The 27,954-nt window shown below is 43.0% G+C and overlaps 1 protein-coding gene across 2 annotated transcripts; it reads left to right on the top strand.

Annotated features, from left to right (window-relative positions):
- The first annotated feature begins 537 nt into the window (after positions 1-537).
- On the top strand, positions 538-27,460 carry LOC112258462 (nuclear body protein SP140). Of its 2 annotated transcripts, XM_042327293.1 has the most exons (16): positions 538-802; positions 935-1,121; positions 12,212-12,386; positions 12,630-12,851; positions 13,062-13,181; positions 13,979-14,112; positions 19,379-19,426; positions 19,976-20,024; positions 20,216-20,344; positions 21,049-21,188; positions 21,386-21,445; positions 24,207-24,334; positions 24,488-24,605; positions 24,763-24,837; positions 26,636-26,779; positions 26,994-27,460. In XM_042327293.1, exons 2-16 carry the CDS (start codon positions 978-980, stop codon positions 27,105-27,107), a joined length of 1,800 nt encoding a protein of 599 aa, XP_042183227.1. In that variant the 5' UTR covers positions 538-802; positions 935-977; the 3' UTR covers positions 27,108-27,460. The 2 variants fall into 2 exon arrangements, with proteins under 2 accessions (XP_042183227.1, XP_042183226.1); XM_042327292.1 differs by having other exon boundaries at positions 538-1,121.
- The last annotated feature ends 494 nt before the right edge of the window (positions 27,461-27,954 follow it).

The raw sequence follows: 27,954 nt of genomic DNA, 5'->3' as shown, positions 1-27,954 counted from the left end.
TGGATTTGAATATTGAAACAATGTTGCAAATCTTAGAGAGACAGATAGTAAGGTTTATACAAATCTCCGCTGTTAAAAACTAAATGTTAGTCTAATTGTATTGTGAGATATTGTCTAGATGATTTTTATAGTGGAGATCAAGTTCACAGCATTGACCGACACTGATGCCTTTTGGACATCTTAGATGTCTTTTTTGGTGCAATCTGGACAGGTGTTGATTTCCTTATCCACGGATGTTGGTTTTTGGTCCAAATCTGAACTAATCATAGGGGTCTGTGTTTGGTTCAGATTTTGTCCGGTCTGGGCCAGTCTTGATTTGGCCCAAACGTAGAGGTCTATTAATGATGTATTTTCAACTTTCAATCAGAACCGAAAATGAACCTGATTTCAACATCTGGAGAATACTATTTTCACCTTTCAGAAATTGACTTCAACGTCTGGAAAAATACGTATTTTAGACGTCTTTTTAACGTAATTTTGCTTACTGGGACTATTCTCGTAAAGGGCGGAAAAGTAGTCCTCTCGTCTAGGGCGGCAGAGTGGCCAGTACACTACAGTCATATGTGCACACAGTCATATGTGCACTTTCACTTTCCAAAAGTAATTTGAAGTGGTCTTCCGTGCTGGCGGGAGATCTATTTTTTTTTTCGAAAATAACAATAACAACATGTTGTAGGCCTACAGCTGAAAACCTTTTGATTACGTCCATCGTCCAAACTGGAATGTAGACTATTTTCGTCTCGAATGCTTTTGCGCGCCTATCGTCTGAATGAATCTATCCACCCTGGGCCTGTATTGAATTGTAAATAGCCTACAATCATACTTTCATTTCTGAATCTATATGTGCAACCCAATATGAACCGGTTCGTTAATTATTAAACTGTTAATAATACTCAGTCATCTGGTAAATATTGCATTTTTTTTTTCAACAAAGAAAACTGAATTGAAGAGGTGGACTGCATTTGCGATCAGCGCCAATGGACCCGTTGGATTTTTTGACAGATAAGCAGTTACTGCAGTATTTCCGCTGTAGTAGAACAGAAATGTCGTGCATGGAGCAACCACACACCTTTCTTAACCAGCTCAGAGACCACCACTTCATTCCAGAGAAAATGCACACGGTGAGTAGTAGAGACCGCAACATTTCTATAGACATATCCGCCTGCCCACTCAAAGGTTCAATTTAATCCCATCTGTCACAATACCGAAAAACTACTTTTGTAAGCCGATTTCTGTAAGCTAAAAAACAAATAAATAGTTGAAATGTTTAGATATTTTGTTTAATGTTTAAGGGTCGAGTTTACATATGTTCCTTAATTTTCAATACATTTACTTTAAAGGGGTCATTATGCATTTTACGTAATTTATTGGCAGCTCGGGTGCAAAGTAAAATTATGTATTTAATATTAAAGTACACCTACTGTAATATAAATACAGTATCATAGCAAGTACTGTGTAATGACACAGTACATTACCTTAAAATCGACTGTATTAGGTCTATACTGTAAAAAAAGTAAATGCTACCATCATTGAAATGAATGAAAGATTGGATGAATGAATTACATTTATTGAGGTGAGGGTTTATATTTCACAGTATTTTACTGTAATTACAAGAGATTGGTGCAAGATTTGACCAAATATTTAGGAAGAGGTCATCATCTGAGGAAGTCTGTGAAGGAAGAAACGAAATTGAAAGTGACAATGTCTGAAAAACAGATTTTCACCAAGTCAAATACATGTATTGTGTTAGAGGTATCATGATACTTGTATCTAAACCAAAGTAGATAATTACAAGATTGTTCTATACAGCACATTAGTTGGGGTCTCTGTAAGCTTCAATATGAGTTCCTAAACCTAGCATAAAAGTGTATCCTTGTAGCTGTGTGGGCTAATATATAAATGTTTGCCTTTTGGTAAATTGAGCCAATTTAAGTGTTTCCTTCCCAGGCTTAATGCAAGGCATTATTGCTGGGATATGAGTCAACAACAGGGCCTGGCCTATGTTAAGAGTGTTGTAAAAAAGTGTTTGTTAGGTATTAACTCACATTAACTCAGCACCGGGATTAAAAACTATAATTGAATATGTACAGCGGGATCTGTTAGCAGAAAACAAAAGGTAAACAAATATTAACAAAAGGTAAACAAATACGTTTGCTTAACATAACTTTTTTGTTGTTGGAGTTTTACAGCAAATTTCCTGCAATTCTACACATTTTGCCATGTGGTGGGGAGAGGTTTTTGCAGTTTTAAAAGCTAATTATGTGACACGGGCTAATTGAGTGACTGTCAGTGAGTGACATAATGAGGAAATCTGCTGATGCACAACCAAGTTTCGAAATTGCATCTTGTGTGCTATTCAACTATTCTAACTCTCAACAGTAAGTTGAGACCCCGACCGAGTCCCCCCCCCCCCAAAAGTATATATTTGTTTAAATAAAATAAAACATATCTACACCTATATATCTCAGCACAAATACCCATATGAACCAGGTTTACACCTGTGGCCATGTCCCAATACTCTGATAAACCCGGGACCCTTGTGACTATTCAGCAAAACTCACATAAGGTATACCATTGTGTAAGAGACACTAAACAAACATTTCGTACCTCTGTGTCTGCATACATTTGAAGTCGGAAGTTTACTTACACCGTAGCCAAATACATTTAAACTCAGTTTTTCACAATTCCTAACATTTAATCCAAGTAAAAAATTCCTTGTCTTGGGTCAGTTAGGATCACCACTTTATTTTAAGAATGTGAAATGTCAGAATAATAGTAGAGAGAATGATTTAGTTCAGGTTTTATTACTTTCATCACATTCCCAGTGGGTCACTATTTGCACTTTTCACACCAAAGTACGTTCATCTCTAGGAGACAGAACACGTCTCCTTCCTGAGCGGTATGGCGTGGTCCCATGGTGTTCATACTTGCGTACTATTGCTTGTACAGATGAACATGGTACCTTCAGGTGTTTGGAAATTGCTCCCAAGGATGAACCAGACCCTTGGAGGTCTAAAATGTTTTCTGAGGTCTGAGGTCTCAGCTAATTTCTCTGATTTCTTTTTCCCATGATGTCAAGCAAAGAGGCATTGAGTTTGAAGGTAGGCCTTAAAATACATCCACAGGTACACCTCCAATTGACTCAAATTATGTCAATTAGCCTACCAGAAGCTTCTAAAGCCATGACATAATTGTCTGGAATTTTCCAAGTTGTTTAAATGCACAGTCAACTTAGTGTATGTAAACTTCTGACCCACTGGAATTGTGATACAGTGAATTATAAGTGAAATAATCTGTCTGTAAACAATTGTTGGAAAAATTACTTGTGTCATGCACAAAGTAGATGTCCTAACCAACTTGGTTAGCCAAAACTATAGTTTGTTAACAAGAAATTTGTGGAGTGGTTGAAAAACAAGTATTAATGGCTTCAACCTAAGTGTATGTAATCTTATTCCTTCTTCAACTGTATGTAGCTACGGCCCTACTATGCAGGGGTAGACCTGCTTTACAGTTTATGAGTAATCAGGCTTAGTTGACTAATTGGTGTTATAACACTGTACTATGGGTTTATCTATGAAATGATAAGTGTATACAGGTCAATGGTCACATGAGTAAAATATGCAAATAACAGGGTTGTGGTGTGCAGAGAATAGCTGGATATACAGGTACCTGAAAAAAATAAAGGAAACATAAAATAAGAGTTCTGGCTGCTCTGTTATGGTGTGGGGTGCATTTTCCTGGCATGGTTTTGGTTTACTCAGTACCTTAGAGGGCAAGGTGAACACGAATAAATACACAGCCATTCTGAGTGATCACCTTCAATCTATGATGAATCAATTCTCACCTGATGAGAGTGGTCTCTTCCAGGATGACAATGCCCCTATCCACAGGGCAAGAGTGGTCACTGAATGGTTTGATGAGCATGAAAACCATATACCATGGCCATCTCAGTCACCAGATCTCAAGATTCTTGAGCGGTGCCTGAGACAGTGTTTTCCACCAGCATCAACAAAACACCAAATGATGGAATATCTTGTGGAAGAATGGTGTCACATCCCTCCAATAGATTTCCATACACTTGTAAAAATGTATGCCAAGGCGCACTGAAGCAACAGGGATGAGGTGTATTGGAAAAGGAACTGGGGTCTATGATTAGTAAATAGGGCATTTATGGCTAGGATATTGGTGTTCCGGTACTTGATTGTATCAATATTAGGGTGTTGGCATGTGGGTGTGAGGGTTAGGGCATAGGGTTAACGGGGCTGGGGTGTGTGAGTAATTGGGTTTAGGTGTGTGGGTAAGTGGGCTGCAGTACAATGCCAAGCGTCATGTCTGGAGGAAATCTGGCCCCATCCCTACAGTGAAGCATGGTGGTGGCAGCATCATTCTGTGGGGATGTTTTTCAGCAGCAGGGACATGGAGACTAGTCTGGATCGAGGGAAAGAGGAAAGGAGTGCTCAGGACCTCAGACTGGGGCAAAGGTTCACCTTCCAACAGGACAACGACCCTAAGCACACAGCCAAGACAACGCAGGAGTGGCTTCAGGACAAGTTTCTGAATGCCCTTGAGTGGCCAAGCCAGAGCCTCGACTTGAACCTGATCAAATGTCTCTGGAGAGAACCTGACAGAGCTTGAGTGGATCTGCAGAAAAGAATGAGAGAAACTCTGCAAATACACGTGTGCTAAGCTTGTAGCGTCATACCCAAGAAGACTCGAGGCTGTAATCGCTGCCAAATGTGCTTCAACAAAGTACTGAGTAAGGCTCTGAATATTTATGTAAATGTGATATTACATTTTTTTATGTCTAAAAAATGTCTAAAAACTGTTTTTGCTTTGTCATTATGGGGTATTGTGTGTAGATTGATGAGGGGAAAACAACAATTTAATACATTTTAGAATAAGGCTGTAACGTAACAAAAGTCAAGGCGTCTGAATACTTTCCGAATGCACTGTATATAGATATTGCGGTTGAGGAATAGTGGTAAATGTAACGGTCTGAGTGTAGTGGGTGAGGAGTCAGGCGCAGGAAGCAGAGAGTTCAGGGGAGTGCTATTTTAATGCACTGACACAAACGCTGAACATACGCCAACCCTCACAAAAACACAGGGCGTACTGAACAAACAAATGCCCCAAACAGGGGGACTTAAACCGTCCAGGGAAAACCCACAAAATGGGAAAACACAAAACCCAAATAGACGTGCACATAAGTACACCAAACAGACGATCACAATAATTAATCCCGCACAAGGAACCCTGCGGGCCGGCTGACTGATAAAGCCTACTACCTAACTCAAAACAGGTGCACACAATCAACACATAAGGAGGGGGAGGAAATAATCAGTAGCAGCTAGTAGGCCGGCGATGACGACCGCCGAGTGCCACCCGAACGGGAAGGGGAGTGTCCTTCGGTCGGAGTCGTGACAGTACCCCCCTTGACGCGTGGCTCCCGCAGCGCGCCGACACCGGCCTCGAGGTCGACCCGGAGGACGAGGCGCAGGGCGATCCGGATGGAGGCGATGGAAATCCCTCAACATCGACGGATCCAAAATGTCCCTGGTGGGTACCCAGCACCTCTCCTCCGGACCGTACCCTCCCAGTCCACGAGGTACTGCAGGCCCCTCACCCGGCGTCTCGAGTCCAGAATGGCCCGTATCGTATACGCCGGGGACCCCTCGATGTCCAGAGGGGGAGGAGGGACCTCCAGCACCTCACCGTCCTGTAGGGGACCAGCTACCACCGGCCTGAGGAGAGACACATGAAACGAGGGGTTAATACGATAATAGGAAGGGAGTTGTAATCGATAACACACCTCGTTTATTCTCCTCAGGACTTTGAACGGCCCTACACACTGCGGCCCAAGCTTCCGGCAGGGCACGCGGAGGGGCAGGTTTCGGGTCGAGAGCCAGACCCTGTCCCCTGGTACAAACACGGGGGCCTCACTGCGGTGGCGGTCAGCACTCCTTTTCTGCCGTCCACTAGCCTGTTGAAGGGATTCCTGGACGGCCCTCCAGGTTTCTTTGGAGCGCTGCACCCATTCCTCCACCGCAGGAGCCTCGGTCTGGCTCGGATGCCACGGTGCCAGGACCGGCTGGTACCCCAACACACACTGTAAGGGGGACACATTAGTAGAGGAGTGGCGCAATGAGTTCTGGGCCATTTCCGCCCAGGGGATGTATCTCGCCCACTCCCCTGGCCGGTCCTGGCAGTACGACCGCAGAAACCTACCCACCTCCTGGTTTACTCTCTCCACCTGCCCATTACTTTCAGGGTGATAACCGGGGTCAGGCTGACCGAGACCCCCAGACGCTCCATGAACGCCCTCCATACTCGGGACGTGAACTGGGGACCCCGATCAGAAACGATGTCCTCCGGCACCCCGTAGTGCCGGAAGACGTGGGTGAATAATGCCTCCGCAGTCTGTAGGGCCGTTGGGATACCGGGCAACGGGAGGAGACGGCAGGACTTAGAGAACCGATCCACAATCACCAGAACCGTGGTGTTGCCCTGAGACAGGGAAGGTCGGTCAGGAAATCTACGGATAGATGTGACCATGGCCGTTGTGGAATGGGGAGGGGTTGTAACTTCCCTCTAGGAAGGTGCCTAGGAGCCTTACTCTGGGCGCATACCGAACAGGAGGAGACATAAACCTTAACGTCCTTAGCCAAGGTAGGCCACCAATACCTTCCCGAAGGCTCCTACTGTCCTCCTCACCCCAGGGTGACCCGAGGAGGGTAGGACGTGAGCCCACCGAATCAGTTGGTCCCGAACACCAAGCGGCACGTACCTCCGCCCCGCCGGACACTGAGGAGGCGCTGGTTCAGCCCATAACGCCCGCTCGATGTCCGAGTCCACCTCCCATACCACCGGTGCCATCAGCTTTGAGGCCGGAAGGATGGGAGTAGGTTCGGTGGACCTATCCTCCGTGTCGTAAAAGCGGGACAGTGCGTCCGCCTTCACGTTCTGGGAGCCCGGTCTATATGATAAAGTGAACCGGAATCGAGTAAAAAACATGGCCCACCTTGCCTGCCGCGGGTTCAGTCTCCTAGCTGCCCGAATATACTCCAGATTCTGGTGGTCGGTCCAGATGAGAAAGGGGTGCTTAGCCCCCTCAAGCCAGTGTCTCCACACCTTCAGAGCCCTGACCACCGCTAACAACTCCCGGTCCCCCACATCATAGTTACGCTCCGCTGGGCTGAGCTTACTGGAGAAGAAAGCACAGGGGCGGAGTTTTGGTGGCGTACCCGAGCGCTGTGATAGCACGGCACCCACCCCAGCCTCGGACGCGTCCACCTCCACTATGAATGCTAGAGAGGGGTCCGGATGCGCCAACACGGGTGCATCCGTGAACAGCGCCTTCAACCTGTTGAAAGCTCTGTCCGCCTCCGCTGACCACTGCAACCGCACCGGGCCCCCCTTTAGCAGTGAGGTAATTGGAGCCGCTACCTGGCCAAAACCCGGATAAACCTCCGGTAGTAGTTGGAAAAACCCAAAAACCGCTGCACCTCTTTTACCGTGGTTGGAGTCGGCCAATTACGCACGGCCTTACTGCGGTCACCCTCCATCTCCACCCCGAGGTGGAAATGCGATAACCCAGAATAGAGACGGCTCGTTTGGAGAACACACACTTCTCAGCCTTGACGTATAGGTCATGCTCCAGCAGTCTACCAAGCACCTTGCGTACCAGAGACACATGCGCGGCGTGAGTGGCTGAGTAGATCAGAATGTCATCGATATAAACAACCACTCCCTGCCCGTGCAGGTCCCTGAGAATATCGTCTACAAAGGATTGAAAAATGGCTGGAGCATTTTTTAACCCATACGGCATGACGCGGTACTCATAGTGGCCCGATGTGGTACTAAATGCGGTTTTCCACTCGTCTCCCTTCCGAATACGCACCAGGCTATACGCGCTCCTGAGATCCAATTTTGTGAAGAACTGCGCTCCCTGAAAGGATTCCACTGCCGTAGCAATGAGAGGTAGTGGGTAGCTGAACCCCACTGTGATGGCATTTAGACCTCTATAATCAATACAAGGACGCAAACCTCCCTCCTTTTTCTTCACAAAAAAGAAACTCGAGGAGACGGGTGAAATGGAGGACCGAATGTACCCCTGTCCCAGAGACTCCGTGATATATGTCTCCATAGCCAACGTCTCCTCTTGGGACAATGGGTACACGTGACTCTTGGGAAGCGCAGCGTTTACCTGGAGATCTATCGTACAATCCCTTCCCGGTCGATGTGGTGGTAATTTAGTCGCCTTCTTTTTACTAAAAGCGATTGCCAAATCGGCATACTCGGGGGGAATGCACACTGTGGGACCCTGGTCTGGACTTTCCACCGAGGTGGCACCGACGGAAACTCCCAGACACCTTCCAGAAAGACTCCTCTGACCACCCCTGGAGAACCCCCTGTCTCCACAAAATTTTAGGATTGTGCCGGGCCAGCCAGGGAATCCCCAACACCACTGGAAACGCAGGCGAATCAATAATATAGAGACTGATACGCTCCCTATGATTCCCCTGCGTTACCATGTCCAGTGGGATTGTGGTCTCCCTGACCACCCCTGACCCTAATGGCCGGCTATCTAGGGAGTGCACGGGAAAGGGAGAATCTATCGGCACAAGCGGAACACCTAATTTAATAGCAAGTCCGCGATCCATAAAGTTCCCAGCTGCGCCTGAATCGACTAGCGCCCTATGCTGGGAAGAGGGGAAAAAGTTAAGAAAAAAAAATCAAGACAAACATGTGACCAACAGGGGTTCTGGGTGAGTTTGGTGCTGACTCACCTGGGGTGATCGAGAAATGTTCCGCCTGCCATCTCGACTCCCAGACGGACCCCCAGCACCGATCGGCCGTGTGTCCTCTCCGACCACAGTTGGTGCAGAGGGAGCCTCCTCCTCCGGTAGCCCTCGGCAAAGCCCCTCCCAACTCCATCGGAACAGGAGTGGAGGTGCTGGGTGGTGGAACACACAGGACCCTCTCCGAACGCCCGCGGGCCGCCAGCAGATTGTCCAGTCGGATGGACATGTCAATTAGCTCATCCAAGGAAAGAGCGGTGTCCCGACACGCTAGCTCCCTGCGGACGTCCTCCCGGAGACTACACCTGTAGTGGTCGATAAGGGCCCTGTCGTTCCACCCGGATCCTGCTGCCAAGGTACGGAACTCCAACGCGTAATCCTGGGCGCTCCTTTTCTCCTGCCGGAGATGGAATAGTCGTTCTCCCGCCGCTCGGCCATCTGGAGGATGGTCAAACACGGCGCGGAAACGGCGAGAAAACTCGGGGTAGTGCTCCTTCGCTGAGTCTGGGCCATTCCAAACTGCATTTGCCCACTCCAGAGCACGACCCGTGAGGCAGGAAATGAGGACATTCACCCTCTCCACTCCCGAGGGAGTAGGTCTGACGGTGGCCAGATACAGTTCTAGCTGGAGTAAGAACCCCTGGCACCCTGCTGCCGTTCCATCATAGACCCTTGGGAGCGTAAGACGGAGGGTGCTGGAGTCGGGAGATGGGGAGTCCTGAGGAGGAGGGGCCGAAGGTGGAGAGAGGAAACCGCTTCTCTCCCATCGGTCCATTCTCTCCATCACCAGATCCATCGCCGTTCCAATCCGATGGAGAACGGCGGTGTGATGTAGAACCCTCTCTTCCATCGATGGGAGGGGAGTGGCTGTTGCTCCTGCTGACTCCATTCCAGGGTGCGGGATTCTGTAACGGTCTGAGTGTAGTGGGTGAGGAGTCAGGAGCAGGAAGCAGAGAGTTCAGGGGAGTGCTATTTTAATGCACTGACACAAACGCTGAACATACGCCAACCCTCACAAAAACACAGGGCGTACTGAACAAACAAATGCCCCAAACAGGGGGACTTAAACCGTCCAGGGAAAACCCACAAAATGGGAAAACACAAAACCCAAATAGACGTGCACATAAGTACACCAAACAGACGATCACAATAATTAATCCCGCACAAGGAACCCTGCGGGCCGGCTGACTAATAAAGCCTACTACCTAACTCAAAACAGGTGCACACAATCAACACATAAGGAGGGGGAGGAAATAATCAGTAGCAGCTAGTAGGCCGGCGATGACGACCGCCGAGCGCCACCCGAACGGGAAGGGGAGTGTCCTTCGGTCGGAGTCGTGACAGTAAATGTGTTTTAATTTTATTATCGTCAGAGCATTGCATGTTCCTATCAGTCACAATTGTGACTGAGATTAAAACGTACTTTTTTACATGCTTTTCAATATAAAATATAAAAGAAATATGGATTACATGTCAGGGTTACTAATGGCATAAGATTTGCATAGTGGCATGTCTGGGGGGAAATAGGTTAACCAAGCAGCAATAAACTAAATCCCACTTAGCACAGACCAATGCTGACGTCTTTTTAAAATTCTTGTCCGGATTTAATTATCTTTTTTTATTTTTTTGGTGTGGTCCAGAGCGGCCTTTATTCCAACATCCACGGGAGTAGATGTTTGGACCAAATCTGAACCAATCATAGACGTCTATGTTTGGTTCAGATTTGGTCCTGTCCCGACCGGCCTTGATTTAGCCCAAACATAGACATGGATGATTGGTTCATATTTGATCCGGACAATATTTGGTCCAAACATAAATGTATATAATTGGTTCAGATTTTGTACAGGAGAGTACAGTACAATACAGTAGAGTAGAGTACAGTGCAATACAGTAGAGCACAGTACGGTAAATAAAATAAGTATAGTTCCGTACATTAGAGTATAGCATAGTAGAGTAGAGTTCAGTATAATGTACTGTATTGTTTAATAATTTACTCTACTGATTTAAACTGTACTATACACCTTACTGTACTGTAGTACTCTACCGAATAAAACCCTGATCCAACCTTGTAACAAAACAAATTGTAGAATGCAGAATACAGAATTCTTTGGTAAAATTCTTCCTCCTATTTTGAAAGTTCCTGGAAGAACCTTTTGGGTTGCCACACCAGCGGAACTTGCCGGTTGAAAAAGGTTCCTTGAGGAACTGCTCTGGAAAGGGTCATCGAGGGTCTTCGAGGAACCCCTGTGTAAAGGTCAATGATGTGTATAAACCCTGGATGACTGAAAGTGGTTACTGTATTGAAGCCACCGTGTAGCCATCTTGGTACTCTTCCATTGTAAAAAAAAAACATACATTTTTGACGAGTTTATTGCATACTTTAAAATTATAAAATGTGAGCTAAACATAAGATAAATATTTTTAACAATTCCTTAAACTATTTGGTTTTTGAATATTAATGTTACTGTCTCCACTACAACAAAAAATATTTAAATACATTTAATTTCTTCCTGAAATACTGTATTACTGTATAGTAATTCCATTCATTCCTCTGCAAGGACTGCTGTAAATCTCTCTCGGAGAAGGTGATTTTTATCAATATATTTGGTTCTATTTACGCTCAAATTCGAAAGTGCTAATTAGCATAAAAGTAGACATCCTGCAAGACTACAAATCCCTGCAAGCTCCTGCACATCATTTCTAGCTGACACCTTTGCTGGTATTGTGTCAATTTTAAACTTGCACAATACATTTCACAGAATTCTCCATTTAAAGAAATGTAGATCATGTATTCATGACTACATTTAGCTAAAATTAGATAGTTAATCCAGAGATTCTAACCGTTGCCTCGATTCAGAAGTCTCGTCCAGATCATCATGGCATTTGTGGTTCTTTATGATAACCTCATTAGCAGCTAAATAGCGTTTCATTTTTTTGGGGGGGTAAATACAGGCGAATATAATGATAAAAGTCACCTTGTCCTAGAGAGATTCACACGGTTATCAAAACGTCATGCCAGGGTAAGCCTACATGAAACACAGCCCTTATTTTAAGTTTTTTTTAAAAACGATGGGAAAAATTAAAATTAGAAAAACGATTGTAACCATTTCCCGGCTTGACTGCTAGAGGTTCTTATTATGAGGATCACCAGCGTTCATTGGGTCAACACTAATTCTAGGAGTGTACAAACAATATAAATAACAGGTCTTTGAATGTTATTGTAAGAGTGGACTTTGGAGTTGATGATCATTGATTAGTAATGCCTGATGTGTGTCCATGAATTTATGTCTGTAAAAAGGAACTGATTGGGATGGCAGTTGCATCTAGAGAATCAAATCTACCTCTCTACTCCAGCCACAAATTGTTAACCCCCACAAATTGGACCATGGTGTTGTATTTGACCCCTCCTGCAGAAGCTGATTCGGTGTAAGAGTAAGGAGGTGAGGGAGAAGGGTGTGTACCAGGTGTTGGACTGGGTGGATGCAGAGAGGCCCAACAGCATCAAGGTGTTCTGGAAATGTGTGTTCAGGGACCACCTCCTGCTGCAGTACCCCACGTTACGCCTGCTCCGAAACCGCCTGCTGGACGGTCAGTTCTGGAGCCTTCACTCTTATTGCTGTATTATTATGGTATTATTATGGCATTTGTATGGATAGGTTAATATCTATATATAATTATAACTCCTAGTAGAGTATATATGTAGTCACAATGGTGGATACTTTGAAGTTGAGGTTCAAAGCCATGTCTAATTTGTAATAATAATACTTTTTTATTAGGTGTACATTAATTAGGTTGTATGGTTTACAAAATGTTGACACCAATCCCTTGTAGGGTCGTTCACATTTTATGAGAATCTGCCAGAGAAGGTGGAGAATGAAGAGGAGGAGGAGGATAAGAAGAAGAAGGGTTCAGCGGAAGGAGAAGATGAGGAAGAGAAGACAAGAAGGAAAAAGAGGAACCAGAAAAAGAGAAGTGAGAGTGTGGAGGAGCAGCCCAGCACGTCCACACAGTCCAACCCCAGTCAGAAGAGGAAAGTTCAGAGGCCGACCTACTGTGAGTCCCAGGCTTCATGTTCCCTGGGGGAAAGAGGAGGACTTGAGTCAGAAAGTCTAAAGTACCTCTAACTTCAAACAGACATTTTCTTGAGTAAATATTGACACCTGAATTCATAGCGTAGGTAGTAGTTTTGTTTTTTAGGGGGGGTGAATTTTATTTTTTTTCAAGTCACATCTTAATGACTGTCCCCACCGTGTCCCCATGCAGCATCTCCTTTCAGTAAGAATGAGAAAGCTGACATCTGGACCTGGCCCATCTACAAGACCCAGCTCCCAGTCACCTGTGGGGACAAAGAAGGCACGCTCAACAGGGACAAGCTAGCCAAAGGTAGGTCATAACAAGGACTTTAAATGATGTGTTTATGTGTAATGGTGGATGTGTTTTGGCCGAATATCCTTGCCTGAGACCAAGTGGCAATCTGCAGTTGCTACATACATTTTTGGATTTATACATTTATGATATGTACCCATTCATTCTTGAAAAATATAACTTATAAATACCTCATGAGATTAGTTCAACTGGTGTACCCCATCAGAACAAAATGCTGTACACGCTTGTTTAACTCCAATGTTTGTAAACAAAGTAAATGTAAACACACACTCTATACCCTCAAAACATGGTTAAAACTAGAATGTTAACAGCATGGATGGTCAGTCCTTGCCTCCATAGCTCTTTTTTTCCACCACCATCCCTGAGCTTGTAACGACACAGTGGTGCCCCTTTAAAAACTCCTCAAAACCAGGGCCCGTTGTCCACAAACATCTCAGAAAAGGTCCTAGGAATTGTTTACGACAGTTTTAAAACAAACAAAAAAACTCCCAGGTTTCAATCACAGTCAGGCACATGTGTACTACGGTCTATTTGACTTTGCATGGTCTTAATTTGTGGTGGTGTGTATGATGTCTGACTTCCTCATTGGTTTGTCTCAGGGGAGAGGTGCATTGTGGTTCAGATTTGCTGGTTGATGTCTGACTTCCTCATTGATTTGTCTCAGGGGAGAGGTGCATTGTGGTTCAGATTTGCTGGTTAATGTCTGACTTCCTCATTGGTTTGTCCCAGGGGAGAGGAGAATTGTGGTCCGGGGTTGCTGGTTGACGTCTGACTTACTCATTGGTTTGTTTCAGGGAAGAGGTGCATTGTGGTCCAGGGTCGATGGTTCACCCCAAGTGGCTTTCAGGAGTTTGGGGGGAAGAAGAGCAGTAAGAACTGGAAGTGCAGTATCCGCTGTAGAGGCACCACTCTGGGAAAACTGATCCAGGTACAGCATATATTTTGATTTAATTTATTTGACCATTTAAAAACACAATTCAACCAGACGTGATAACACAGAAAGGTTGAACAGCTTGGTCACTTTTCATACTCTAATCAGGCCTATGTCATTTGGACAATGTTGCCATACATTACACTCTGTGATATATATAAAAAGGTATGTTTCATATACAATATCATATAGAGGAGACTGATATTGGTTGTCACACATTTTACTCTTGTGTGTATTTCTCAGCACCAGTATATCTTACAACACTCTTCAATATTAGGAGGAACACCAAGGTCTTGGGTTGAAATGGGGGCTGACCCTTTTTATCTTCATATCTAATTAAAAAATTGAGTCACTGTAAGACCTTTTAACAGGTTAACATTCACAAGGCTGCAGGGCCAGACAGATTACCAGGATGCGCACTCAGAGCATGCACTGACCAGCTGGCAAGTGTCTTCACTAACATTTGCAACCTCTCCCTGACCCGTCATCCATAGATGACGCAATCTCTATTGCACTCCACACTGGTCTTTCCCACTTGGACAAAAGGAACACCTACTTGAGAATGCTATTCACTGACTACAGCTCATCAACACCATAGTACCCTCGAAGCTCATCACTAAGCTAAGTGCCCTGGGACTGAATACCTCCCTCTGCAACTGGATGTTGGACTTCCTGACGGACGCACCCAGGTGGTGAGGGTAGGCAACAAAACATCTGCCACGCTGACCCTCAAGACCAGGGCACGTCAGGGGTGTGTGCTTAGTCCCCTCCTGTACTCCCTGTTTACCTATGACTGAGTGGCCACGCGTGACTTCAACACCATCATTAAGTTTGCCGACGACACGACGGTAGTAGGCCTGATCACCGACAACGTTGAGAACCTAAAGGGAGGTCAGAGACCTGACAGTGTAGTGCTAGGACAGCAACCTCTCCTTCAACGTCAGCAACACAAAATAACTGATCGTGGACTACAGGAAACGGAGAGCCGAGCACACCCCTATTCACATCGACAGGGCGGTATTCGAATAATGATCTATCATGGTCCATCTATCATGGTCCTTCCCCCTGAGGAGAGGCTGAAAAGATTTGGCATGTGCCCTCAGATCCTCAAAAAGTTATACAGCTGCACCATTGAGAGCATCTTGACTGGCTGCATCATCACTTGGTATGACAACTGCTTGGCATCCAACAGCAAGGCGCTACAGGGGGTAGTGTGTATGGTCCAGTACATCACCGAGGCCAAGCTCTCTGCCATCCAGGACCTCTATAACAGGTAGTGTCAGAGGAAGGCCCAAAAAATGTCAAAGACTCCAGCCACCCGAGTCATAGACTGTTCATTCTGCTACTGCACGGTAAGCGGTACCAATGTACCAAGTCTGGAACCAACAGGACCCAGAACAGCTTCTACCCCCAAGCCATAAGACTACTAAACAAGACTGCTAAATAGCTAATGGCTACCCAGACTACCTGCATTGACCTTTTTTGCAATAACTCTCTTGCACTGATTCTATGCACACAACCTGGACTCTACCCACACATTCACACATACTTACACTGACTCCCCGACACATACATAAAAACACACACTACATACACCCACTTGGAATTAATATTTTCCCGAGAATCTACCAAGTCTAAATACCAGGAATAATTCATAATTATCCAGAGTCCCGGGAAATGTCCATAACAACTGGAAGTGCCCATTTTGCCCAACCAAGATATGGTCACGATGCCAGGGTTCTCCCCAAATAAGAGGGGTGCTGCACCACTATGTAAAGATTTCAGAGCAAAGAAAACTGCTATTTAGTAATGTTAGAATGAACTTATAATTATTTTTTCATTATATATTTTTTTCTCTCCAATTTCATGACATTCAATTGGTAGTTACCGGCTTGTCCCATAGCTGCAATTCCCGCACTGACTCTGGAGAGGTGAAGGTCGAGAGCCATGCGTCCTCCAAAACACGACCCGCCAAGCCGCACTGCTTCTTGACATACTGCTCGCTTAACCCAGAAGCCAGACGCACCAATGTGTTGGAGGAAACACCATACAACTGGTGACCTGAAGTAAGCGCGCATGCGCCCGGGCCGCCACGAGGAGTTGCTAGAACATGATGGGACAAGGACATCCCAGCTGGCCAAACCCTGCCCAAACCCAGCTGGGCCAATTGTGCGCCTTCTTATGGGTCTCCCGGTCATGCAGCCGGCTGCGACAAAACCCAGGATCGAACCCGGATCTGTAGTGATGCCTTGACAGAAGGATCGTTGATCTCCAATGACATTGTTATTATTTGCAAAACAGGCCGTTCATAAATTCTGAACGTTATCATGTTCCTCAATTAATTCCGCGCATTTCAGCAGTAGGCTATCTCGACACAGAGCGCTTTCAGGACGCACAGAGCACAACCCGATTATAGCGTTGTGAAATCACACAAACTGCAGTCAAATGAGAATTCCAATGACCGAAGTTGCTAAACTTGCTAGATAACTTAATAATCAACAAATGTCAGAATATTTTAGAAAATTCTAGTTGAAGATTATAAAGATACCAGATCAGCTCATGAATAATGGGGAAGTGAAGAGTGCAAATAGTTTAAATATCAAGGTATCTTTAATATCCATATCTACTCTCGTATCGTTTGTTGATCACACATTCTCTACCGAAGCTCTCATATGGGCAGCTAGAACGAGACAGCGCAGAGAAGCGGGGGAAATATTACAGCGGTATTTTGATATGCGTAGGCTAGAGACGTGCTTTCACAATGCAACCTATATATTACAGAATAAAGTTAGGATTTATCATGCGTGACATGAGTCAGGATTTGGGGTTTCAGCGGGATTGGGACTGGATAGGAAAGTAGCCTAGGCTCTAGGACAGGAGAAGATAGCCTTTTCCCTCATGCCTCTCTGAACTGTTAACAGACTTCATGTCTGTGACAGAGACGCATATGTAGTGAATTGTGCATAGACCTATCAAATTTGTGACTGTCTGAAGAGTCACAATGACAGCTCAAAGAGGCACACTTTCTTTTATAGGCTATACAGTAGGGGTTAGACCCTGTAGGGTTTATTAACTGCATTCAGGTCCCGTGTGCAGTCCGGCAGTGTCAATTATGTGTGTGCTTTGAATTCATGTCAATCCCTGACACCTGAACACATAACATGCACACACATGCATACTAACCCCACTCACACACACACACTTTCACACTCACCACATATGCTGCTACTACTGTTAATTATCTACCCTGTTGCCGAGTCGCGATACCCCTACCTACAGTGCGTCAATTACCTCGTTATCTTTAACTCTGCATTGTTGGAAAAGGAACCATAAGTAAGCATTTCACTGTTTGTCTAACCCTGTTAGCGTGACAAATAACATGTTATTTTATTTTAGAAGCCTTCATACACACTCTGTCCACCTGTGACAACCAGCCCCATCATGGGGTTGGATGTCACGATGCTTGCTTGTTGCTTATTGCTTTTGTAACAAGAAGTGAAGCAATGTAGCAAACAGATTCTTAGAAATAGCCTGTCTTTGATTAAACAATATTCCTAACAAAATTCTGCATTTTATGCCTTAAGAATTACATGACATTTTTAGTAAATGTGTGTCTATTTGTGTGTTTGAACACACGTGTCTCTGTGTGTCGGTGTGTGACAGGAAAAATGTGTGTGTGAGAGAGAGGCAATGAAGTGACCTCTTTATAGCAGCAGTGCTACTCTATGCAGAGTTTGTTCCAGGTAAATGTTGTAAATCTTCAGCCATTCCTACATTTGCGACCAAAAACAAGCTGCATTTACGTCATTTAACTGATGCTCTAATCCAGAGAGCGATTTACAGGAGCAATTAGGGTTAAGTGCCTTGCTCAAGGGGACATCAAAAAGGGCTCTTAACCACTAGGCTATCTATCTCTTCGCAGCAAAATCTGATTGCAAGAATTTTGTATAATAATCAAATGGAAAAACTGAAACGTTTTAACCCAGTGTTGTTTTGTGTATCAGTTCATAAACCACGTACCATGGAATCGGCAACATCGAAAATCTCTTCCTAACTATTTTGCGACCTACATTGCGGCGCAGCTATCAATTTTTTGGTCCTTAAAAACTGGTATACTTTTTTAAAATCACAATTTTCTTTAACAAATGTTGGTCTTTAATGTAGGGCCGACAGACAAGTTCCTTACCTTCTTCCCCTTCCACTTTTGTGATAATGTGGCACTCAGTTGGTTGTAATTTTGGATATAGCAAACATTTCCATATCATTAACAAAGATTATATATATTTTTAAAATCAATTAGTATATTTGAGTTTAACCATACTTTTTGTTCTAATATTTGTTCTGTCTTTTCTGATGCATAAAACTGAAATTGCAACCAGCTTTCTATAGCCTGTTTTAAAAATAGTGATATATATATATTATTTTCAAATAACCTAAAGTGAGAAGTTGTAATCTCAATAAAGGGAAAGGGCAATTTTTTTAACACGAGGTGAGCCATTTTTACTAATCTGCTGGAAAACCAGTTCGGATTTCAGTTCAACTTTTGTATGACTGAAGCTTTTAGTCAAGGCTTTAAGGCTTTAATATTTAATCATGTCCACCCTCCAAATTCATATTCATTATATAAATTGGCCTGTTTAATTTTGCTCATATAATAATTTTTTAAAAGTCATTTGGTGTAGGCAGGACCACAAGTAAATAGGTAAACTGGATGACTCAATAATTTAAGATGCTGGTTAACTCGTGGCTTGACCTAAAGACTCCGAAATAGGTTTGAAATATAGCTCTCCCTTTCCTCTTTTCAACAAACGTACATTCATGGATACTCCCATAATTCAAACATCTACAAAGAAAATATCACACATATTTTTTTTAACTTGTACTTATAAAAAACATACATTCTCCTCACCTTAATGTTTTGTCATGCTGACATGAATTGACCAGGTGGATGCGTTATTTTGAAGAATTCACACAGCTCCATTTCGGTTGGTAGTAATTAGCACTGTGACAACCAACCCATGAGACAACCAACCCCGGTCTCCCCTACTTTTACCACAGCATATCGGTTTATCATTATATATACCAGAAAATTGGGCCAGACAGAGCAACGAACTACAGCTACACATTATAACCTTTTTGTTTTTCTGTAAAGAAACTAACTGTACAGGTATTTCACTGATATGCCATTCAGTCACTCAACACTAAAAAGCAATGTCTGTCCCCCTTTCTCTACCCCCTCCCATCACAATCCCACCCACCTCAGGAAGGCCATTTAACTTCACCAGACTTTAAAAGAAGAAAGAGTGCACAGGTAGGAGACCAATCTTTCAATATACCACATCCTCTGGATTAACAGTCAAACTACAAATGCTCTCAAATGCTTAGTACATCCACATCATACTGTATATCTCGATAACAGTTCACCCACATCATTCTATGTAAAAAATACTTTGTAATAACTGAATAACTGTTTGGAGGTCCCTTACGAATGAATAAAACGGTAACACAGCATGGTAATGCAGCTTCTGTAAGTACAACCTTATACCATACTGGGCATAGAAACATGTGGAACCATTGAAAATGCATAGAAAGTGCTGCATCGTCATAGCATCTGAATACATGTTGTTTATAGATGTTAGTCATAAATCAGTTTTATTGCAACATCTGAACTTGACAACTGCTTAGCCTTAGCCGTTGATATTTTGACATTTATACGGGCATGAATTTATATTTCTTGTGCGTGATCATACTTTGACCAATGATCATTTTGTTTGTCCATGTTCTTACCATATTATATAAAGAAGAGTCTATTATGTAACTGATATATGTAAAACTGGTCTGTCCCTTTTCTCATATCTAGGCCAAGAGAGTACTGTTTCTCTCTAACCAATCAGCGGGCTCAATCACAGGTATGTACACCAATCACAACTCAATGGAATCTTTCTGAATCCTTTAGACATGACTATCTGGTAAAGGGGATGGTGATGTCTCTCTAACTTTGTGTTTTTGTTGTTATAAGGTTTTGTGACGCAGGCCTGACCTTTCACACTTATATAATAAACCACCTTTCCCTAAACCTCTTTGTTTATCTTTACTTCAGAATCTGAGGAGAATGACGATGATGAGGAGGAAGAGGAGGAGGAAGAAGCTGAGCAGGAAAAAGAGGAAGTCTTCAAAGTCACATGTGGAGCCATCAATGGAATGCTACATAAGGATCGGTTTGCATCAGGTACCATTTTTATTCTCAGAAGATTTAATAAACAACATTCTATAGCTATTGCCATGTCTTTGAAACTATTGAAGGTACTGGAGACACTTTTACATGTTGGCAAACCTCTTTCTCTGGCTGCACCTCAAATACTGACCCCACTTAGTGCTTTTATCAAGCACAAAACCCATTTCAGCAGATCCACAAGGTCTGCCATGAGAGGTGACTGTATAGTTCCCTTAAGGAAAAGCACCTTCAGTCAGACGGCTTTCACTGTGAGAGCTTCCCATGTCTGGAACTCACTGCCTTCAGACACACGTAACTGTGCAACACACAACCTGTCTGTAGTTTGTGAGGTGTGTAGATATTGTTTGTTCATTTTCTGTATTTGGTTTGGTTGCTTATTGTGTTATTGATCTTTCTGTCTGCATACTAAGAGTTAGTTGTCATGTGTTGCTGCTCTCTGCTCTGTATTGCCCAGGGACTACGGTCAAAAGTTTGCCGACTTGCTAAAACCGGCACTTGTACTGAAAATGTCCCTGCAAAAATAAACGTAACAAAGTGAAGTAAATTACACAATTTTTGCTATTATCTATAATACGCTACAAGTTATTTTACCATAGCCCCATGTCACTCTGGTCAGCTGTAATGTGCCATATTGGATTTATACTAGGGTTATAATTGGGTTTCATTTGAGCTTGTCCTTCTTCTCTGTTTCCACACAGGGTCGTGTGGAAAGAGCATCCGTACAGAGCTGTGCTGGATGACCCCGGTGGAGTTTGTGAAGGGGGAGTCAGCTCTGGAAGATCCCTCCTGGAAGAAAGACATCCAGTGGGACGGGAAACCACTCAGCGTCCTCATCGAGGTACAGACGGAAAGATAACAGAGATAGAGGAAGGGAGATGAGAGAAAAAATAGTGTTTGACACTTACCAAACTACTGTACAAGGAATGGCTTAAGATAGTCTGCAAGGTCTTTAAGGACCTGCGATGAAAACATTTCCCGTCTTAAAAAAACGTTTTACTAGTTCTACTACTGTCTTTGTTTGTTTCTCATTTTCAGAGTAAGATCTTGGTCATCCATTGTAAGTGCAAGCTGTGCAGCTCCACGGCCAAAGACAGGGTACGTTTCCCCCTCGAATCCTCAGGAACATGGTGGCACCCACTTACCAATCAGCCAATCACATTGGTTAAATGCATGCTTCAGTTGTAATAATGAAATTACAATATGTTTCTTAACATCACTGTAAAGGCAATGAATGAATGACATTTTCATGTCAAATCATCAGTTGTCAACCCATCCCTTACAGGATTAATTGACACATAAACAAGCATTACAATGATTCACAGTGATAATTCTTCTGGTGTCCTGCGCAGTGAGCACCGCATGAATAATGAAAAATAAATCAGTACACAATAAGTAGATAAGGTTATACAAGCAATAATAATAATAATAATAATAATAACCCTAGACCAGTAAAAATAATAAAAAATAAATACAGAAAAATTCAACAGAAGGTGTTTCAACCTGATCTTGCATAAAGACAATATTCAAGTGTGAGATCAGAGAGAAGACTGTGAGACAGCCCTACAGACAATCTATACACATATGTGCACTTTGCTATATAGGAGCTAAATACTTTTAGAATGTAATTACTGGTCTCCCTTATTTTATTCCCGGCTATATTAAAAAAATCAGCCAACAGAAATAAACAATGTACAAAAAAACATTTCAGTTTCTCCTCATCACTCAGCCTTCCTCATCACTCATCACTATTGCCAGGGTAAATCTGGTGGGCTTTCTGGAATAAAGAAAAATGTATATATCGCGGTAGGAAGTGTAATAGATGCTCAAATGAATGTTATTCTCTATTTCTTCGAGGTCACAATAGTTACATCGTTTTTCCTCATCCATTTTACCATTATCCCGACCTGTTTCAATACGCAGGGGAAATATCCCTGGTCTTACACATGGCGATCTCTTGCTTTTAGGTAGGTTGTACATAATATACTGTATCTCTCACACACAAATTCACACTTAATCAAATCAAAAGGTTCATGGGTTTATGAAACTTCTTAAGGCTATGCGCCCCGCAAGCGGGATAACTTCCTGTGAAACTGCAATTCAAATAAATAATCATAAAAATTATATTAAACATTTAGGAACATACAAGTGTCTTATATCATTTAAAAGTTTAAATTATTGTTAATCTAACTGCACTGTCCGATTTACAATAGGCTTTACAGCAAAGGACGGCACCCCACATCAAAACATTTTTCCTCCAGCACAGGTTTCATAAATTCACAAATAGCGATTAAATATTCACTTACTTTTTGAAAATCTTCCTCTGATTTGTGATCCAAAGGGTCCCAGCTACAACATGTCGTGTCGCTTTGTTAGATAAAATCCTTCTTTATATCCCAAAAAGTCTGTTTAGTTGGAGCCATCGATTTGAGTAATCCACTCGTTCAACATGCAGAGAAAGGAATCCAAAAAGCTACCTCTAAACTTTGTTAAAACAAGTCAAAATACGTTTCTATGCAATCAGATACCCTAAAATGTCATTAAACTATAATATTTCAAACGGAAAGAAGTATGTTTAATAGGAAAATGATATTGGCAGGTGCGCGTCCTCTTTGTCGCGTGCTAATTTCCAACTATTGAGTCCCTGTATCAAAACTCATAATTCTTCCTCGTTTGGGAAGAAACAAGCCTGAAGCGTTGAACAAAGACTACTGATGTCCAGTGGAAGCCATAGGAATTGCATACTGGAAGCTAGATTTAAAAAAAATCCCTAATATGTTCTCGCATGGGCTCTCAAAAATAAAGTATGGTTGGTTTTTCCTTTGGTTTTCTCCTACCATATCTTGTGTGTTATAGTCTCCTACATTAGTTTAACATTTCTACAAACGTCAGACTGTTTTCTTTCCAATGGTACCAATTACATGCATATCCTGGCTTCAGGGCCTGAGCAGCAGGCTGTATATTTTGGGCAAGTCAGTCAGGCAGAAATGGAGAAAAAAGACCCTAGCCTGTATCTCCCCCACCCATTTATTTTCATATTGTGTTATCAGTTGTTTCTAGTGACTATATCTCCCTTAATTTGGTCTTCGTACAAATGTTAAAAGTCAGACTGCTGGAAAAGGTCCAACATTTTGGTTGCCCAAGCTCTTCCTGTGAAGAGATCCCATTGAAAAACATTCCCAGCAAGTCTATTCCAAAGTCTCACCATGCACGCCTTCCATCTCACTTCCCCTGGGTTCCCAGTCCAGTTATTGCCGGCGTAGGCGCAAACTTGTGGACACCTAAAGAATAAGTACTGCTTTGAGATACCCCTTAGCATCTCACACTCCTGCTGAATAGTACACAACAGGACACACATGTCTGAAAGTTTGGAATATGTGGCATAACCAATATCTTTGAGTGTTTTTGTTTTTCCTATAAATCCCCCAACAGCTCTACATGCTGAGTCAGCCAGGGCAGATGTGCTGTATTGAAAGGTCTTATGTTCATCAAAATAAAGACCCAAACATTTATAGTTGCTAGTAAACTCAAGAATGTCTTCACCACCACAAAATTGAAAATCAATTGACTGGACGTAATAACATTTTCCGCAGGTTTTGTTCAGTTTCTGCCATAAAAATACATCAGCATTTCATCATTTCATTTCATCATATCCTACTCAAGAATTTAACTGTTTCATTTATTTTGCCAAATCATTCATAAACATAGCAAACAGAGTTGGTGATAAGGCATGTCCTTGTTTTACACCAGAGGGTGTGGGAAACCAATCTGTACGATATTCGTTAACACACAAACAGGCAGTTGGTGCTTGATCGTTAACCATTTCCTTCTCACCTTCCTCTCTTCTCTGTCTTGGCAGCATGATCAGGATAACGATGACGACTGCTTCATCTGTAGAAGCCAGGGCAACTTGATATGCTGTGATGAGTGTCCTCGCTCCTTCCATCAGAGATGTCATCTTCCGAATGTGGATGGCGCCATGATGGGGTGAGAAGAGTTGAGGGTTGATGAGAGACAGTGTGAGAGAAAGAGATTGATACAAGAGAGGTCTGTTTGTTCTGTGTACTGTAGGTAAACGTAGCTGTCAGCTCATTTGTGCACTATTGAAATGTTTGTGTGCGTGTGTGTGTGTAATCACAGGGATGATTGTCCGTGGATCTGTACATTCTGTGTACTGAGGGCCAGTCAGTCGTGGCGCTACCCCAAACAAATGACCTACCAGGAAGCCTTAACCTGCCGAATCTCAGACAACCTACTGGTGAGGAGCCTGAATTAATGACTTCTACCATTGGGCCAATTGCCTCAAATTGCCTGTCCATTCTAATCATCATTATATACTTCGCATGAAATAATTATTCAGAATTCAATTTAAGCAATCTTTGACCAGTCACATAATGGTGTGTTTACTCTGACAGGAATGCCAGTACCTCCTGCTGTGCCTATACCATGCGGACGAGGACCACATCTTTGTGGCAGATCCTTGCATCCACGTAAGTTTGCTTGGATCCATCTCTATCCATCTCTCTCTCTCTCTCTCTCTCTCTCTCTCTCTCTCTCTCTCTCTCTCTCTCTCTCTCTCTCTCTCTCTCTCTCTCTCTTCACATATACAGTTGAAGTTGGAAGTTTACATACACCTTAGCCAAATCCACTTAAACTCAGTTTTTCACAATTCTTGACATTTAGTCCAAGTAAAAATTCCCTGTCTTAGGTCAGTTAGGATCACCACTTTATTTTAAGAATGTGAAATGTCAGAATTAATAGTAGAGAGACATACATACACCCAATTAGTTGTTGGTGTAACTGAGTCAGTTTGTTGGCATCCTTGCTCAAACACGCTTTTTCAATTTTTCTATGGGATTAAGGTCAGGGCTTTGTGATGGCCACTCCAATACCTTGTTGTCCTTAAACCATTTTGCCACAACTTTGGAAGTATGCTTGGGGTTATTGTCCATTTGGAAGACCCATTTGCAACCAAGCTTTATCTTCCTGACTGATGTCTTGAGATGTTGCTTCAATATATCCACATCATTTTCCTACCTCATGAAGCCATCTATTTTGTGAAGTGCACCAGTCCCTCCTGCAGCAAAGCACCCCCCACAACATGATCCCGCTACCCCGTGCTTCATGGTTGGGATGGGGTTCTTCGGCTTGCAAGCCTCGCCCTTTTTTCTCCAAACACAACAATGGTCATTATGGTCAAATAGTTCTATTTTTGTTTCATCAGGCCAGAGGACATTTCTCCAAAATGTACAATCTTTGTCCCCATGTGCAGTTGCAAACCATAGTCTGTCTTTTTTATGGTGGTTTTGGAGCAGTGGATTCTTCCTTGCTGAGCGGCTTTTCAGGTTATGTCAATATAGGACTCGTTTTACTGTGGATATAGATACTTTTGTACCTGTTTCCTCCAGCATCTTCACAAGGTCCTTTGCTGATGTTCTGGGATAGATTTGCACTTTTCGCACCAAAGTACATTTTTTATTATTATTATTATTTTTTTTAACCTTTATTTTACTAGGCAAGTCAGTTAAAAACAAATTCTTATTTTCAATGACGGCCTAGGAACAGTGGGTTAACTGCCTGTTCAAGGGCAGAACGACAGATTTTATACCTTGTCAGCTTGGGGATTTGAACTTGCAACCTTTCGGTTACTAGTCCAATGCTCTAACCACTAGGCTACACTGCCGCCTCTTCTCAAGGAGACAGAACGCGTCTCCTTGCTGAGAGTTATTACGGCTGCGTGGTCCCCTGGTGTTTATACTTTATACTACTATTGCTTGTACAGATTAACGTGTTACCTTCAGGCGTTTGGAAATTTGCTCCCAAGGATGAACCAGTCTTGTGGAGGTCTACAATTTTTTTTTCTGATTTCTTTAGATTTTCCTATTATGTCAAGCAAAGAGGCACTGATTTTGAAGCTAGGCCTTGAAATACATCCACAGGTACACCTCCAAATGACTCAAATGATGTCAATTAGCCTATCAGAAGCTTCCAAAGCCATGACATCATTTTCTGGAATTTTCCAAGCTGTTTAAATGCACAGTCAACTTAGTGTATGTAAACCTCTGACCCACTGGAATTGTGATACAATGAATTATAAGTGAAATAATCTGTCTGGAAACAATTGTTGGAAAAATTACTTGTGTCATGCACAAAGTAGATGTCCTAACCGACTTTCCAAAACTATAGTTTGTTAACATGAAATTTGTGGAGTGGTTGAAAAACGAGTATTAATGACTCCATCCTAAGTATATGTAAACTTCCGACTTCAACTGTATGTTCAATTGCCAGGTGAGAAACTACACCAGCGTGATAAAGACCCCTATTTGGCTGGATAGGGTTGTGGAGAAGCTGCAGCAGAATCTCTACCAGTCAGTGCAACACTTTGTGTCTGATGTGTTGCTTATCTTCACCAACTGTGCCACATTTAACAGGGTAAGACTGCACTACGGCAGTATCCAATGTGAAGACTCGAGGCAACATTTTTGAAAACAAATCTTGGAATTGCGCTAATGCATGTATAACATTTTAACAATGTGTCTTTGTTTAATCCATAACAAATATGAATTAGGCTAAATGAGTTGTGTTTATTGCATTTCTAGTTTATTATGTTTTCTAAAGAAATGTGTCTGTCTTTTTTTTAATGAAGGATAATGCAGAGTTCCGTGTGATGGGCGAAAGATTGAAGGATCTATTTGAGAGAGAGTTCAAGAGTACATTCAGTATCCAGCTTCAGCATCCAACTGCACCCAACAGCCAGTAGAGCCTTCATCAAGTCTGTACTGTTATCTCACTATGAGACAACAGGAAATATTCACCATGCCCTGGTCTTTCTATACAGCCTTCATACAGACTTGCATGTACATTATTATCCATCTAGTCCTTTCATGAATTTCTTTCATTTGTTCTAGCAGTCAAAATGGGTGTGTGATGATAATTGAAATTTAATGATGGTGATAACATTGCATTTCACACAGTAAATGTTGCTTTGCTAACTTCTCATGCAAGAGCCTTAGCATTCCTCACCTTCCAGGTTCTTACTTCTGGTTAGGCCTCACTAGATTCATGTCCAGGGATTCTAGCGAAAATAAACTCGTGAATTTCTAAAACATTGTACAACATAGTACTTGTTTGACTGTGTAGGCTACCAGAATGTGGTTCTGTTGAGGAGAATATCATCAGACAGAGCAGCAGCGCCCTCTTCAGGGCAGTTAGGTCAGCGGGTGCTTTGGGTCTCTGCCCTCATTCAGGGCCTGTTCACGCTGGTACCGTCACCACAATTGCCAGCAGCAAATCTCTGCCCAGAGCTGCGCAGCAGCAAACATGCTTGGTAAAGAATGCTGCCATTTCTCTTCAGCTTGTTGTAAAGTCACAGATCCGAGAATGCAAATACTGCAATAGTGGCTTATTTTGGGCTTGTAGACACAATTTATTTATGTCTAATTGAAAGACGAAAACTTTTTCCTTTTAATGATGGAGAGAAATAGTCATCCTATTTAGACGTGGTCAAGCGATTCCATAACCAAGACAGTGCGCATGATAGAAGCGGTAATGTGGTTCGACAACGAACTACAGTCAGGTCAAGACCCTGGTGAGGACTACGAGCACGC

Source organism: Oncorhynchus tshawytscha, linkage group LG09, assembly GCF_018296145.1.
Source record: "Oncorhynchus tshawytscha isolate Ot180627B linkage group LG09, Otsh_v2.0, whole genome shotgun sequence".
Lineage (NCBI taxonomy): Eukaryota > Metazoa > Chordata > Actinopteri > Salmoniformes > Salmonidae > Oncorhynchus > Oncorhynchus tshawytscha.
This window is presented reverse-complemented; position numbering and strand designations above follow the sequence as displayed.

What these genes read in the sequence shown, in the direction of transcription:
- LOC112258462 (XM_042327293.1), top strand. Translation starts at nt 978, where the DNA reads ATGGACCCGTTGGATTTTTTGACAGATAAGCAGTTACTGCAGTATTTC. An exon ending in CTCTGGGAAAACTGATCCAG is followed by an intron (nt 14,113 to 19,378) that starts GTACAGCATATA and finishes CACCCACCTCAG; the next exon opens with GAAGGCCATTTAACTTCACC. An exon ending in CACTCAGCGTCCTCATCGAG is followed by an intron (nt 21,189 to 21,385) that starts GTACAGACGGAA and finishes TCTCATTTTCAG; the next exon opens with AGTAAGATCTTGGTCATCCA.